Genomic DNA, 14,898 nt, shown 5'->3' on the forward strand with positions numbered 1-14,898 from the left:
TAGAACCAAAGGAGACTTGAGGCAAGTATGGGTGAACTCAAAGGGGAATCTTAGGTCGTGGGGACCCTTACGCCCTGGGGATGCGGTCAGCAGTCGAGGACCCACGCTGTGGAGCGCCGGTGACAGAGAGTCTTGACTAACTTGCCACTGCGGTTTAACCCCTTGCATGCTGGTGACGAACCCCAGCCGTCACGCTTCGCGGTGCTCGTGTGCAGATGACGACTGGGGTTCGTCACGGCCCCGCCCTGTTCGTTTGTTTACCGCACAGCGGCGGAAACGGGCCAGCATCGAAGGGGTTAAGGCTCTCACGGTTGTTGCAATTTGCAGAGGGGGAGAAAGCAAAACAACAGAACCACTCTGGTAGTGGATCTTGTCTGTCCTGATACACCATGACGTGCAGGAATGCTTCCACGGCAGTAGTGTCTACACAGGACGAAAAACAATCCTTTGTTGGTGCAAGTGCCCTGGTACTCAGAGTATTGGTGCAGGGAAGCTCCTGGAGGTTCTAGCGTCTCGAAACTTGACAGAGAGCTGACCTCCAGAGCCACGAAGACCTCCTTCTGAAATGCTGCACCCTAGGTGGGCCTGATGGCCAGCAACACAGGGAACCGGGCCGATGCTGTTGGTGCCTGCAGATGCAGGGGGTGTCTCCTCCAACCCAAGGGAGATGCTAGGTGGTTGTCGAAGTGCTGGACAGACCGCCACATGTTGGGGAGGATGCACAGCTGCAGGACGAGTCCAGTCTTTGCAATTGTTAAGGAGCAAGCAGCAAGGCAGGGTTTGGGGCCAGTTTCTGTGCAGGTCCTCGGATCTTGCAGTGTTGTCTCTTCTTGGTCCTTCTTGAACTTCCAGGAAGTCAAATCTGAGGACCGGGTGTCAGGGGAACCCCTAAAAACTCAATTCAGGGGAGTTGGCAGTAGTAACCAATGGGCTACCTACCACTAGGGCGAATATTCCCCATATATGCTCACTTCTTGTGGGTAGTGGGAATAACCCTGACCCAGAAGTCCCTATTTTCACCAAAAACAAGATGGGGAGACCCTTTGCTGGCTGTGCACTTCAGGTAGCCCACCTTAGAAGTGTGGTTAGCCTTCTGCATAACTAATTTTCCGCCTGTTCTGGTGCCAAAAGGGCCCCAGCGCAGGGGGTGGCATTCCCCTGGTCTGGCAGGAAGCTGGGGTTGCATATCAAATGCGGCAGCCGGTTTGAAGCCTTTGGCCTTGAAATGCTAAATTGCTAGCCATCCTATTGGAGGAGCAGGCATAGTTTCTGACCTGAGAGTGCGGGCTCTCCCTTAAACTGGGTCAGAAACTCACCTGTGGTGGCAGGCTGAACGATAGCACTTAGCCAACACACTGAGAGACTAGTAGGGCTACAGGGGGCACCTCCAAGGTGCCCTCTGGGTGCATTTATCAACAAATCTCATACTAGCATCAGTACAGATTTAATAAGGCAAATACCCATAATTTTCAGTGTAGCCATTATGTAGCTGGGTAACTCGAAATGGGCATTGCACACAAGGAGTGTGCAAATCGTGTTTTCAAAATAACTTGCACCATTTCACACATCCTGCAATGGCAGATTGCAGGCAGGTTGTGTGTGGTCCCTTTGGGTAGCATAATACATGCTGCAGCCCTTTAGTTCCCATGCCCTGTATACCAGCAGTACCATTTACAAGGTTCTCACAGGAGGCTAAAGTCCTTGCCAGTTGGGTTACAATTAGCATTTGTGTTTAATTTTAGGGAATAAGTCCTGGCACTGGACCCTGGTTTGCAGGGACCCAGTGCACTTCCAATCAAAGTCATCCGTACCAGTGCGCAAAATGTGGGGGTGACCATGTCAAAAAGAGGCACTTTCCAACAGCGTGGTTTATACTTATATAGAATCACATGCATTTCCTGATGAATGCTGTGGACTCATAGGAGCTGCCTTGTCAGAAACATGGTAACACTTTAGTGGTGTTGGGGTACTTGTTCCCCTAAACGCCACATCCAGTTTTTAATTCCAAGTGGTACCCTGCTGAGTAAAAGCCATACTGGGTCACCACATTGGCTTTTAATATGTTTTATGGAACCGTAGTTCGATAAGTGCCTTCTTGATCTCAGGGTGTAGGCCCGCTCTTTATCAAACCATGGTTTTGGAGTGCATAGTGTTGTCCAATGATGTAGCATGACACCTGGTAGGTGTTTTAGAACATCCGTCAAACTTTGTTTGTGTGTCAAAGTGTGACTAGACTGACAGAAAAGTAATGGAACAATTGTGAGACTTCGTTAATCTTGGGTGACTTTCTTGTGGATAGGATTATGTTGGAGGCTGGCTTACTCTTGAGGTCCTAAACCTCTAGTTCCCCACATTCGATATTGTGTGTTGGTTTGTAGTTCGGTATATTGTGCAGCAGGTGTGCTGCATTAACTGCAGTCAAGCTAGCCTGGCTGATATGGGGTGATACCCCGAAACCGGTCCCAGGATGCCTGTTGCCGGTCCAGGTAGGACCTGGTCTGGCAGTTCGAGCTGGACCGTTCCCATGGGGAGCATAAGACTGATATGCTTATGGCTTGGTCCAAACCTTGAATGGCATGGCACGCAAAAAATTGATGGATTTAGGCCCAGATCTCTGTACTGGGGGGGAATGTATGACATTGTTCAGAAGCCTGTCCATCAATTGTTCTTGCTGCAGTTGTCGCCCTAAGTGGGACAGGTATGCCCAGATGTGGGTCCTGTCCTCACATGCCACCGGAGTCAAGCTAGCCTGACTGATGAGGGGTGATACCCCGAAACCGGTCCCAGGATGCTTGTTACCAGTCCAGGGAGAACCTGGCCTGGCAGTTCGGGCTTGAATGTTCCTATGGGGAACAAGGCAAGACTGATTTGCATATGCCTGGGTCCAAACAGGATTGGCATGGTGACCAAAGAAATGATGCATTTAGGCCCAGTTATCTGTACTGGGGGTGAATGTTTGACATTGATCTGCAGTTTGTCCATCAATTATTCTTTTTGCATTAACTTGTAGGGCAAAGCTAATCGCAATTGATAGAGACCTCAGCAGATCCCAAGTGGGGTAACTGCCATTTCTTTAACCAAGAATAAATGATTCAATTGTAAATAAAACTCTCCATAGTCACATTGGAGGAAGGGAAAGAGCTTACATTGGATGATGCTACAATTGCAGCGTTCTTGAGAGCACCATGATTTTTTTCTGAGACTGAGGTGACCCAAACACTGGCCCATATAGTGGACTGGGAGTCACTTGCAGCAATGAAGAAGGAACAGATAAGAACAGCACTGTGTACCTTTATGACTGAGTACCTTAGAAAAAAGGCAGCCCAAAGGGGTTTGATAGTCACCAATGAACCTCGTATTTTCCTAAATAACAAAGATTATAAATTTAAAGTTTATTGTTTCAGTTAATTTAAACCATAAAAATGTTGCTAATTAAAAAAACCAATTATGATATGTTACACTGAATGGCCATCATAAATATGTGCAAAACAATGTAGATTTTCCACAGCCTGCTGAACAGAAAATCTGGATTTTATTAAGGACATGGAGGCTAAAATTATGCAATCTCCTTTTATTGCCAAATCACAGCATCAACAATGAATAAGAATTTTGAACTTTGAGAACATTCTAAACATCTATGAAGTTCAGCTACAGGCAGTCATCTTCCTTCTTCGCTGCGAACGAGATAAACTTTAAAACAAACATGAATAAGTCCAGTAGAAGAAAGCTTTCAGGTCCAAACTTAGTTACTCTAAAAGAAAGTAAAAAATACGTTACTCTACCGGGGTGGGTATCAGTGGTGGGATAATCTTAGCCTCCATGTCCTTAATAAAATCTAGATTTTCTGTTCAGCAGGCTGTGGAAAATCTACATTTTATGGCACGACACAGAGGCCAATATTATGCAAGTTCAAAGTGCATTCAATACATTATCAATTACATTAGACATTGGTTTAAAATAACTCTTTTTAAACATGATCTCATTAGACCAGTCGGCTGCCCTTAGAATGTCCTGTAAACCCCCTCCCAAGATGAAAGCTTTAGGGGCTGAGGCACCTCTAAGTGAATAATAGAGGTGACGAAAACCACAATATGAAAAGAGGGCCCGAGGGAATTATTTTGAATGACCAAATGAACTCCAAACCCCCATAAAATGAACAAATAACAAACCTAGGAGAACACTGGTCAACAAAATGGTGAGACTGTTAAGCTAGAAAAACCCAATGGACTCAGTTCCACTATACTGAGACACGTCCCATCAGCCCACCTCACTGGCGGAGCATCGTCATTTGGGACTGAGATATATAGATACAGTGAAGTGCACCCCTCAATGAGGGGGACTTTGCTCACACTGCATCTAGAGGACACTAAACTGTCCAAGTTCTCAGAGTGGTGCTGAAAAATGTTAAAAAGTGCAGTGCATGAAAAAGCGCGGGTTAAAAATAGCTACCGGAGAACACCACCATCTTTTATTTAGTGTTTGCCAAGTGCCAAGATTAAAAAGAAGTGAAAAAAAACAGATAGTTTGAAATAATAACTATCTCAAAGCAATAGGACCTGGCTTTCTTCAGGACCTAGTTTGAAAAATGCTACTGCAATGAAGAAGAATTTCAGTGTAAATGTAATTAATAAGAACTGGTTCGATACCCCTACCAAAGACCTGGAGTATAAGTGACTGTTTCAGTATCCAAAAGATTTAGGGTGTTCATCCATTTCTGTAACCAAAATAGTGATAATCATAAAAACATTGAAGGTTAGAAAAACTAGCTAACAGTCTCAAAAAAAGCTATACTGTATTAAAGTTTATACAGAAGCAAAAACCTTGAAAGATAGATGCATATAGGGTGCTCAATGCATAGTTCTATTGACCAAATGTAAGTACTCACCCAGCTTTATGTGGGAGTAGACCTCACCTCGCCCGGCAACTGCTCGGTGTGGGAGGCCCCGCTCTATATAAAATAAAAAGAGTAGGAAAACACACTTCTTAATTCTGAGTGTGTTCTCTGTAAAAACAAAAACCCTATTGTTGAAAATGTCTGCAGACCATAAACCAACCGCACAGGGGCAAGAGATTGATGACATACCTATGGAATTCTGACTTATTTAGAGATTTCCTAGGGACTGAGTCCTATGGTTAACTGAAATCATTGCATACAATGTGGATCACATGCTAGGAGTTTACAGAATGGAACAGGTTGATAGCTAAACCATAAAGATACTAGATTAAACAGGGGTATGGTATAAAAAGTATGGTAATGCTATCTGACCAGTGGAGGACTTACCTGTCCGTCGGTACCTCTGTCTTTGACCAAGCCGAAGGGGAGGTAAAGACTAGAGGGGGACAGTGTCTTTATATAGGCCTCCTTATTGGTTAATCCCTAACACCTGACACCAGGGAAACACCTTTGAGCATGTGTAGGAGATCAGTGTCTCTCCTATACACGTGCGCAGTGCCGAATTCACTGTGTATGCCTCCTTATTGGTTAATCCCTAACACCTGACACCAGGGAAACACCATAAGGCATGTGTAGGAGATCAGTGTCTCTCCTATGCCCATGCGTGGTACCAAATTCACTGTGTATGCATATGAACCTAGATAACACAGCAGTTGAGAATGTATGTCATAGGATAGACACCTTTTAATGGACTACAGATGGATTGCTAATGGTCTTAATGCTTGAATTAACATACAGAGATAATATATGAATTATACATATGTCCCATATGCTGGATAGTGTACCTCTCTGTAGGTGTGTCAAGGCTTAATCAGTGATGCAGCCAAAGTCGGGCATATAGAGAGGACAGTACTTTAAGGACAAAAAAGCTTTTTAGATATTGAGTGCTCATTAAGGATAAACAGGATAGTGGACGTTAGGCCTATTGCTAACTGTTGTATAAGACCACAGACTATACAAAGCATGCTGGTAATGGATCAACTATTGAACCAGAAGATTAGAGAGTGTGTGTGTCAACAATCATAATGAGACCCACGGGATCTCATCGTTAAGCCCCACAACGTTTGTTTTCAAGCGAAAAACCCATTTCTGTTCTTTTAAAAACAGGAATCTCGCCACGTCGGTGATGTGGGGAGGTATGAAAGGACGCTCAAGAACGAGCCACTGCATATCTTCAGCCTTGTGTTTCAATTCGAGGAAGTGATTGGTAAGACCTGTTGCCTGTTTGTTACACCGGATAGTGCTTTTATGTTCACTAATCCTTAACTTGATCTTTTGAGTCGTGTATCCGATATACCTTAACGTACAAGGACAAGTGATCATGTAAATGACCCTATGCGAGTTACAGTTGGTATGAGTGTTGAGAATCCATGGACGTGTTGTTCCAATATCAACATTGAGGGGTGCACTTCACTGTATCTATATATCTCAGTCCCAAATGACGATGGTCCGCCAGTGAGGTGGGCTGATGGGACGTGTCTCAGTATAGTGGAACTGAGTCCATTGGGTTTTTCTAGCTTAACAGTCTCACCATTTTGTTGACCAGTGTTCTCCTAGTTTTGTTATTTGTCCAAAAATAGAGGTGTCCACACTCCCTTCAATCATAACATCTTTTACCTAACTAGCCAAAGTAGAGGGGGAAACGGCTTTGTGAGGTCTTTTATGTGAAATTAATAGTTGGAGATGCCATTTCTTAGATTAAGGGTTCTCCTTTCATATTCTTTCAAGCATTGCACTACACACAATCTTGGGTTGCCAGAAAAATATGGATAGAAGATAGTAGAGGAAAGGGTCTTGGTTTTCTTTTAATATAGAAACATACTCCCTTTGCTGGTGATATCTAAAGCTCTAACGTCAGATGTACGTCTAAATGAAACCAGACATAGGAGGGTTGTGAGCTTGTAAGAGAGTTTTTTAAGTGACAGATATTGATTATCACCCCAGTTCTCTAGAATTTGAAGGATCAATTTAACATCCTAATGAGAGGTGTACTTAGGTATGAGTACCCTAATGCTTCTCATATTCTTCCTTGTCAAAGCATTTTGACCATCGGGTAATCCATCTATCATGCAATGACTAGCAGAAATGGCTGATCTATAAATGTTGATTGTCCTATAAGACAAACTTGATTAAAATAATTCTGTTGGGTAATTTGTTACATGGACTACATCAGTTGAAATTGGATTGATACCCCATTGAACACACCAACAAAACCATTTGTTCCATGCCAGTCGATATGCTTTTTTCGTGCCAAGTGCCCATGACTCAGATATGAGTCTGAAAGCATTTGATGAAAGGCCAGGGATTTCCCATTGTCTCCGGAACTCTTCCATGCCATCAGTGTGAGGGAGCCTTCTTTTATCAGAGGATGGATTTCTCCTCAAAGGCCTAAGAGTAGGGTCTCGAAATGGGGTATTAGTAAGGGGAAATTTATTGACATTTCCAGAATTACAGGGAACCACACCTGAGATCTCCAAAGTGGAGTTACCAGTACTACTGTTTCCTTGAATCTGCGTGTTTGTAGGAGAAACCTGGGAAGCATAACAAATGTAGGGAAGGAATATGGTCATAAACCTCTCCAGTCTTGAAGGAAGGCGTCCACCCCAGCTGCTTGAGGATCTGGCTTCCAGCTGAAAAAGTGTGTCAGTTGGGTATTCAATCTGTCCGCAAAGAAATCTATGCTGAAATGACCCCATATGTGTTGTATGTCTAGGAATATCTCCCTGTTTAATCTCCAGTTGCTGGAGTCTCTGAAGCTCCTGGAGAACCAGTCTGCTACACCGTTGCTCAAACCAGGAATGTGTTGAGCTACAACTGAATTCCTTTGCTCAAACAATAACCCCAAAAGTCCTTTGCTAGGTCCGCTAAATCTTTGGAATGTGGTCCTCCCATCTTGCTCACATATTGGACTGCTGAAATGTTGTCCATGCGAAGCATTACACGACATCTCATCTTATCCTGAGTGAAACTGCGGACTGCAAATGAGCCCGCCAAGAGTTCCAAGCAGTTGATGTGCAAGTTCCTCTCTTGGTCTGACTAACGTCCCCCTGTGGAATAGTTTCTGCATCTCGCTCCCCAACCCTCTAGGCTTGCATCTGAATCTATCACCAATTCGGGTTCCTCCCCGAAGATTGCCCTCTTGTTTCACGCTTGAGCGTTCTTGAGCCACCATTCTAATTCCTCCCTTTAGTCCTGATCTAGGGATAATGTTTGAGAGTAAGATTGGTTTATGCGAAGGTATCTCTTTTTTAGTCTTCGGAGGGCTTGATAGTAGAGTGGTCCTGGGAATATGGCTTGGATGGTTGAGGTTAGCAGACCCAGGATTCTTGCTTAACACTTTACAGTAATAACCTTTTCTGATAAAAAATCTTTTTTATTTATTTGCATAATTTCTTTAGCTTTTCTTTGGGTAGGCGTAGTTCTGTGTGCAGTGTGTCTACAATGAAGCCCAGGAACTGAGTATCTTGTGGCGGAGTTAGACAAGACTTTTTTATGTTTATTACAAATCCTAGAGTCTCTAAGATCTCTATTGCCCATTGAGTGTGAAGGAATACAATGGCCTTAGATTGACCCATTATGAAGAGGTCGTCTAAGTAAATAATTAGTCTTACTCCTTTTGCCCTGAGCCAGGCCACTACCGGACGGAGTACCTTTGTGAAGCACCAAGGTTTTAAGAATAGTCCGAACGGGAGACTGGAGAATTCCCAGACTTTGTTTAGCCATGTGAAGCGAAGGTATTTTTGATGTGGAGGCCAGATAGGGATAGTAAGGTAGGCGTCCTTTAGGTCTAGTATTGTTAACCAGTCCCCTTTCCTTAGGATGTCTCTTAATAGGTATATGTCCTCTATTTTGAAATGACGATAGACTACCCATTTGTTTAAATCTTTGTGATTTATGACTGGTCTCATTTCTTTGTTCTTTTTCTTCACTAGGAATATGTTGCTGATAAAGCCAACCCCTCGATTGTTGCCTCTCTGATGGCACCTTTGGCCAATAGGTCGCGTACTTCTTTTGTTACTAATTTTGAGTGTTCTTGAGAAAAACTGATTTCTCTTGGGATTTTGTCTTGAAAGAGGATGTCTGTGAATTCTATTCCGTATGCCCTGACTGTTTGTAGCACCAGGGGCGGTTTCTTTTAAAGGGTGTGGGGGCTATGCCCCCATATTTTCTGCCTCTTTCATTTTTTTAAAATACATAAATCCTACCAGCAGTACGTGTTGTTTGCTCAGCAATCACCATAGCTTCTGACCCTCATTATGCGCGAGGGTCAGGCAGTCAAGCACAGACAGGCTCATGCACAAACTGCGCATCAGCGCGTCGCAGGGTTTTCAGGGCTTGTCGGATTTAAGCCCTTGATTCTGCAGCCGGCCGGAGTGGTGGGCCACTCCTCTCCCTTGACAAACCCCACCCTCTCTGACTGATTGCACTTGGGCGCTTCAGGCTGCAGTCTGGGCTTTCCAAAGGAGTGTGTCAATCAGCGAGGGTTCGGATTGGAAGCACTGCATGTGACAGGCGTCATCACTGACACCAGGTCACATGCAGTAAACAGATACATTGTGCATGTTTCTGTTTTATAGAAACACGCACGCCGTAGGTTTTGATTTCCCCATTGATGTCAGCACAGAGTGGACAAATAACTCCTATGCTGTGGAGCGTGCCTCTCTAGCATGTTATATCTCCTTTATCTACGCCCATGAAGTGTCACGGTTGAAGCCTCACGAGACATCGCGCAGGACTTTGAAGAGAGTGTGCCAAAGATAAGGTGAAAACTTTTTGTGACTCTGGCGGATGGTTTCGCAATGTCCATTTATTCTTGTTCAGCAGCTCCAGGTGGCTCTCTCAGCGTCGGTGAGAAAACAGTTATTACTTTGGATTGTTGTTGTAACTGACCTCTCTTACGCCTTGCCGCTCCAAGGGCTCCAATTAGAAGTGGGAGAGCCTAAACATTAACAGTGAAAGCTACGAGACTTCTCTGACATTTGCAGATTGGCACACGCAGAGTTATGGCAATATTTGGCATGTAAACGAATCATGCAATAAAAATGCCAGTTAGCAATGAACTCTGATCTGGCAACATGCTTAATGCCCTGCTCAGTGGTGAATATTTTGTTGAGACTGATACGATGCTGTCAAAACTCAAAGTGTATTTTTTTAACACTTGAAAGCATTTCACCGTAGTATATCAGGTTATATTTCTATATCATGAAGTGCTATTTAAAAGTGAGCGCTTTTAGATGTGACAGGCCTAGATGACTATCTGTTAGAGAACTAGGAAGCAGTCTTCTACTACAGAATTTTATTTACCATGGACATCATGAATATAAGTATTTGAAAGTACTCTAATATATGATATTGAACAAAAAAAGAGTCTCGGTGAAAGAAAGTGTTTGCTTAGGAGGATCACAGACTTTGGTCCAGCAGGGTAGCTAGGATTGATCCCAGATTTTCCATTTTCATTTTGTGCAGTACAGCCACTAGAGTGCATCTCTCATTTTATATTAATGAAATGAAATGAAAAGACCATTTATATAGCGCGGTGGCTACCCTTAGGCGTCCCAGCGCTGCAGAAGTCACGCTATAACAGAGCCGATGAGAGCTACTCTGGTTTGTTAAAGACCAGGGTTTTTAGGAGTTTGCGGAAGGTGAGTAGTTTGGGCTCCGATCTGAGTGAGAGAGGGAGGGTATTCCAGAGCTTGGCGAGATTATGGGAGAATGAGCAGCCTCCACACCTAGCTTTCTCAAACCTGGGTATTACGGCAAGGAAGGAGGACTCTGACCTGAGCTGTCTGGTGGGATGGTAGGCGGTTATCATGGGGCGATTGATAATGGGGCCTGTTTCCCAGAAGGATCGATGTGCTTTCTCCTTAACTCTTAAAGGATGTGATTGGAGCATGGGGTGACAGGCAGACATTTTATTGTTGGCAGTGTTAAATAGCAACACAGGCCTTCCCTAAGGTCATAAAAATGCTTCGAAACAGACGCAGACTGTTACATGATTGTTTTCCCACTGAGATTTGCCACAAGTCACACAATGGTAAACTGAGGCCAGGATATAAGCCTAGGTCCCCATGTTATATGGTCAACAGATGTAGCCTTTAGGCCCGATCACCTCTTGTAAGAGCTTATCTGCATTTAGGTTGGCGGTTCCAAAAGAACCTCGAACTGAGCCAAAACCAGCCCTCTGACTTGAACCTGGCTCCAGCTTTCAGTTGCTTGCTCTTCTCTATCTCCAAACCCTTCCTTTCTAGCAACTACAGACCTTCACACTGAGTCTGTTTTTATGCGCCAAAATATTTAAAAAATGAAACGCTTTTTTAAAGTTTCTAAGCAATTAGACTTGGACTGTCTTCTGGGAGATGATGTGTTGTGAGTTTGTTACCAGTGAGGGGAATGAATCGGGGTTATATAATAGAGGGGCTACGTTATGCCTCGATTAAGAGTGCCTCGAGGAGGTGATATTTGACATAATTGTTCAAAACCGATACGCCGGTCTGGGTAGAAAATTTAAAGTGTGTGATAAATTTCAATTATTACAAATTTGAGCCCTCTAAGATTGGGTATAGCCTACTGGGTTGATCGTACGCCTCACCACCTTTAAAATTCACCAGCCGCCACTGTGTAGCACCCAGGGATCCTGAGTCACAAGGTTCCAATTTCCACAAAATTGGGCTAACCTCCCTCCCACCTTTATAGGGGAATCTGAAAGGTCTATCATATGACTTACCTGATGAAAAGTTTCTTTGTCTCCTGTCGCCTCTGGAGTTCTGGAAGCGACCTCTCTTTCTTTGGGGATAGGTGTTGGGATATGAGCCATAGGATGTTTGGAAGGACCTATTGCCTTGTGGCATGTAGGGTCTTGAGGAAGATAAACCTCGGCCGGGGAACCGACCCCTTGTTCGCCCGGCCCTTGCAAAAACTCTATCGTTGAACACCATTCATATTTCTTTTTGGGACTTCTGTATGGAGCTAAAGATCCCCACATATTTGGCCATCTCCTTTATGAATTAATCGCCAAAAAGTTGGCCGTAGGAAGAAGGTCCTCCTGCTTTAGTGGCTAGTTAAATTCATTTTGGATCTAGTTTTAAAAGGATGCTCTTACGTCTCTAATTTGAAAGAGCCGTATTTGCATTGCCAAGGAGGCAAACAGCCCCGAGTCCATTCTCGTAATTCTTTTGGGTCAATCGGCCATCTTGAAGATTTTGGTGAAGGGACCAGTAATGTCAAGGAGTCTGTCCTGGCAGGACTTCAAGCCTCTATCCAGGACTCTTCTAGGGTCTTTGCCTCCCTTTTTAAGGAAAGATACGACCTTTGGGTCGAGTTCAGGTGTTTTGGCTATGTTATCAGGAAGTGATGGGCGAGGGCATTCGGACAGTAAACGAGATCTTGCATCCTTAGGTATCTCTCTTCTCAACCTAAAGGTGATGTATTTAGTAGCCACATGTTGCGAAGGGGTCCATTCGGGTGACAGGGTATGTTTTATCATGAGGGTATCGAACATATTGTCCCCAAGTGGGTCAAGGATCCTCATCTTAGACCCAGAGGCCAATGATGCCTCATCAGATGTCCCTCTTTTAGTCGTGGGCTTGTTTTCATAATCAGATTCGAATTCTGAAGAGCAGGACAAAACTAGTTCTGGCTCATAAGTCTGGTCCTCATCAGACTCGCTGTGTATGGAGACAACCAGGCCGTCATGCCCATCCACAGTGTCGAACACACTGAGTACATCACCGGCGTCATCCGGTAGACCCTTAATGACTTCTTTACTTTTCCTGGATTTTTTCTGAGGGTGGTCACCCGATGACCTTTTTTGGGGGGGTTTATCAGACCAGGAGGAGCATCCGGGTTGGTCGATAGGTTGGTTATTTGAAAGGGTTTCTAATTTCTTATTGATGGTGTCATCCAATGACCCCATCAATTTTCCTAAAGCCTTATTGACTAATTCCTCCAATTTGCCCTCAAATAAAGAGTCTAACTATTGTTAAGACATTTCTTTTTTTAAATGGTTAAATATAGCATAACATAAGGAAAATTAGTTATTAAAATATATATGAGTATTTGAATGTCTCTTTAATAGGGTTATATTAAAATTAGGCCAACAGGGGGGCAGTTGAAGTAAAAGCGATGTTCCATGTTGAAAAACTGTCGATCTGGATTGAAATGAACGGTGTTATGAGGTGAGGATGGTGTGACGAAGGGTCTTTCCTCTAATGTTTCAAAGTGAGGCTTTAGTTCCTCATTTGTTAAATGTGGTGAAAGATGCCGGTGGGGGTGCGTTATAAGAAGCCACTTGTGAGGAGCGGCCGCCCAGTATCGGAAGGGACAAGGATTAAAGCAGGGACTGTAAGTGATTGTTTTCTTTTAAGGGTGTTAAAGGAAAATCTGCTTGCATACGCGTCGGCAGCTGGGAGCCAGTCGCGAGAGCTTTAATGAGGGAGAAAGAAGCACCCGCTGGGCCACGCGGGGATCACGCTCATACGAGCGAGGCACTGATGAGACATTTGAAACCCGCTGTAGGAGCGGGTCGCAGCACGCGTGGGGCCACGCTCATACAAGCGAGGCCCCAGCGTGATATTTGAAACCTAGGTGATCGGCGGTGATGGGTCTCTGGGAAAAGAGCATAAAGTGAAGGATTTGAATCCTTTGAGGAAGCGTTAGAAAAGAAACGAGGTGTAAAGGTGTTAAAAGCTAGAATTAATTAAATCAGCATCGTAAGGGCATACTGCAAATAAAATATTAAGGCTTCAAGTCATATGTAGACAAACATAGCTTACAGTAAAGAACTTAAAGGGTAATAATATAAGGAAGAGAGTGAAGATTACTTATCTGGTGAGCAGCAGCAATAAAAGAAGGAAGATGGCTGCCTGTAGATGAACTTTATAGATGTTTAGAATGTTCTCAAAGTTCTAAATACTTATTCATTGTTGCTGCTGTGAGTTGACAATAAAAGGAGATTGCATAACATTGGCCTCCGTGTCCTGCCATAAAATTCAAGAAATCATTTGGCTAGTTGCTTGCTAGTATACAATTTTTTGTTTTTTACGGGTATATAATTAGAAACCAATCTGGAGTTTCGGAAAAAAAACGGGCAAGTGTTTAAACAAAATTTGATGGGACAATTCGAGAGATCGTTCTGCTAATTACTTACTGATATGCAATTATTTTGGCATATCCATTATTAAAAACCGAGCCTAGATTTGAGCAAAATCAGCAAACAATAAAAAAAATAGTCCATCACAGCAGAATGACAACAAACATTCAACCTAAATCTTTAAACACTCATGCCTCTAAGCGCTTTAACATTCTTCGACAGTGGAGTGCTAGTTGAGTGTGTAGATCTTGCTCGAGCTTTAAAATTAGCTTGAACTTGCTGCGATGGTTTAAAACAAAATGCAATCCTGGCAGGGATAACTTTAACCAGATAGAGTTTTAGTGACCGTCTGCCGCGGGTCGAATCAGGGCGACAATTTTTCTTGTGATAAGTCTCAGGCGCCTATCCGAGTGTTGGCTTACGATTAAGATATTGATGAAGCCCTTACCTAGAAGGGCACACTCTTATCTGGCATGTCTCCTGTTGTACTGATAGTCATTTGTTCACTTGTGATAAAAACTTTGCGACCTTACTGGGTAGATGAATTGAAGAGTTGTTCAAAAATGTTGTCACAGCTTAGTGGCACGATCTTATCCTAAGTGCCCAAAAAGCGGGGCAAAGTAATGTCGGTCGCAGATGGTTGACGGCTGGACAGATGCATAGAAAGTGTAGCTGGGTTTCCTCAATTAGACCCAATAAACGGCAGAGGGAGTCCAGCCAACATTGTTTCCTGGTTGACACCTGATCTTTAAAAGGAAAGACTTGCATAGTAAAAAAAAGTGTTGGATAGATTGGGAAATGTGGCATGTGAGGTATGGTTGGGGGCCCCAGTTTGTATAAGATTGCAAAACTGGCC

At 43.7% G+C, this 14,898-nt stretch overlaps 1 protein-coding gene across 6 annotated transcripts in view; it reads left to right on the plus strand.

Moving 5' to 3' along the window:
* ATF1 (activating transcription factor 1) overlaps positions 1 to 14,898 on the plus strand; it is a 381,718-nt gene that overhangs the window by 305,144 nt on the left and 61,676 nt on the right. For 2 of the 6 annotated variants that reach the window (XM_078688926.1, XM_078688924.1), the window contains exon 8: positions 6,062 to 6,161. The exons of the other annotated variants lie outside the window; for them this stretch is intronic. In XM_078688926.1, the coding sequence (XP_078545052.1) occupies positions 6,062 to 6,158 (97 nt within the window). In that variant the 3' untranslated portion in view covers positions 6,159 to 6,161. The remainder of the gene's footprint in view (positions 1 to 6,061; positions 6,162 to 14,898) is intronic. 6 annotated transcript variants of the gene reach the window in all.

The sequence above is a fragment of the Lissotriton helveticus genome, chromosome 1_1 (assembly GCF_964261635.1).
Source record: "Lissotriton helveticus chromosome 1_1, aLisHel1.1, whole genome shotgun sequence".
NCBI lineage: Eukaryota > Metazoa > Chordata > Amphibia > Caudata > Salamandridae > Lissotriton > Lissotriton helveticus.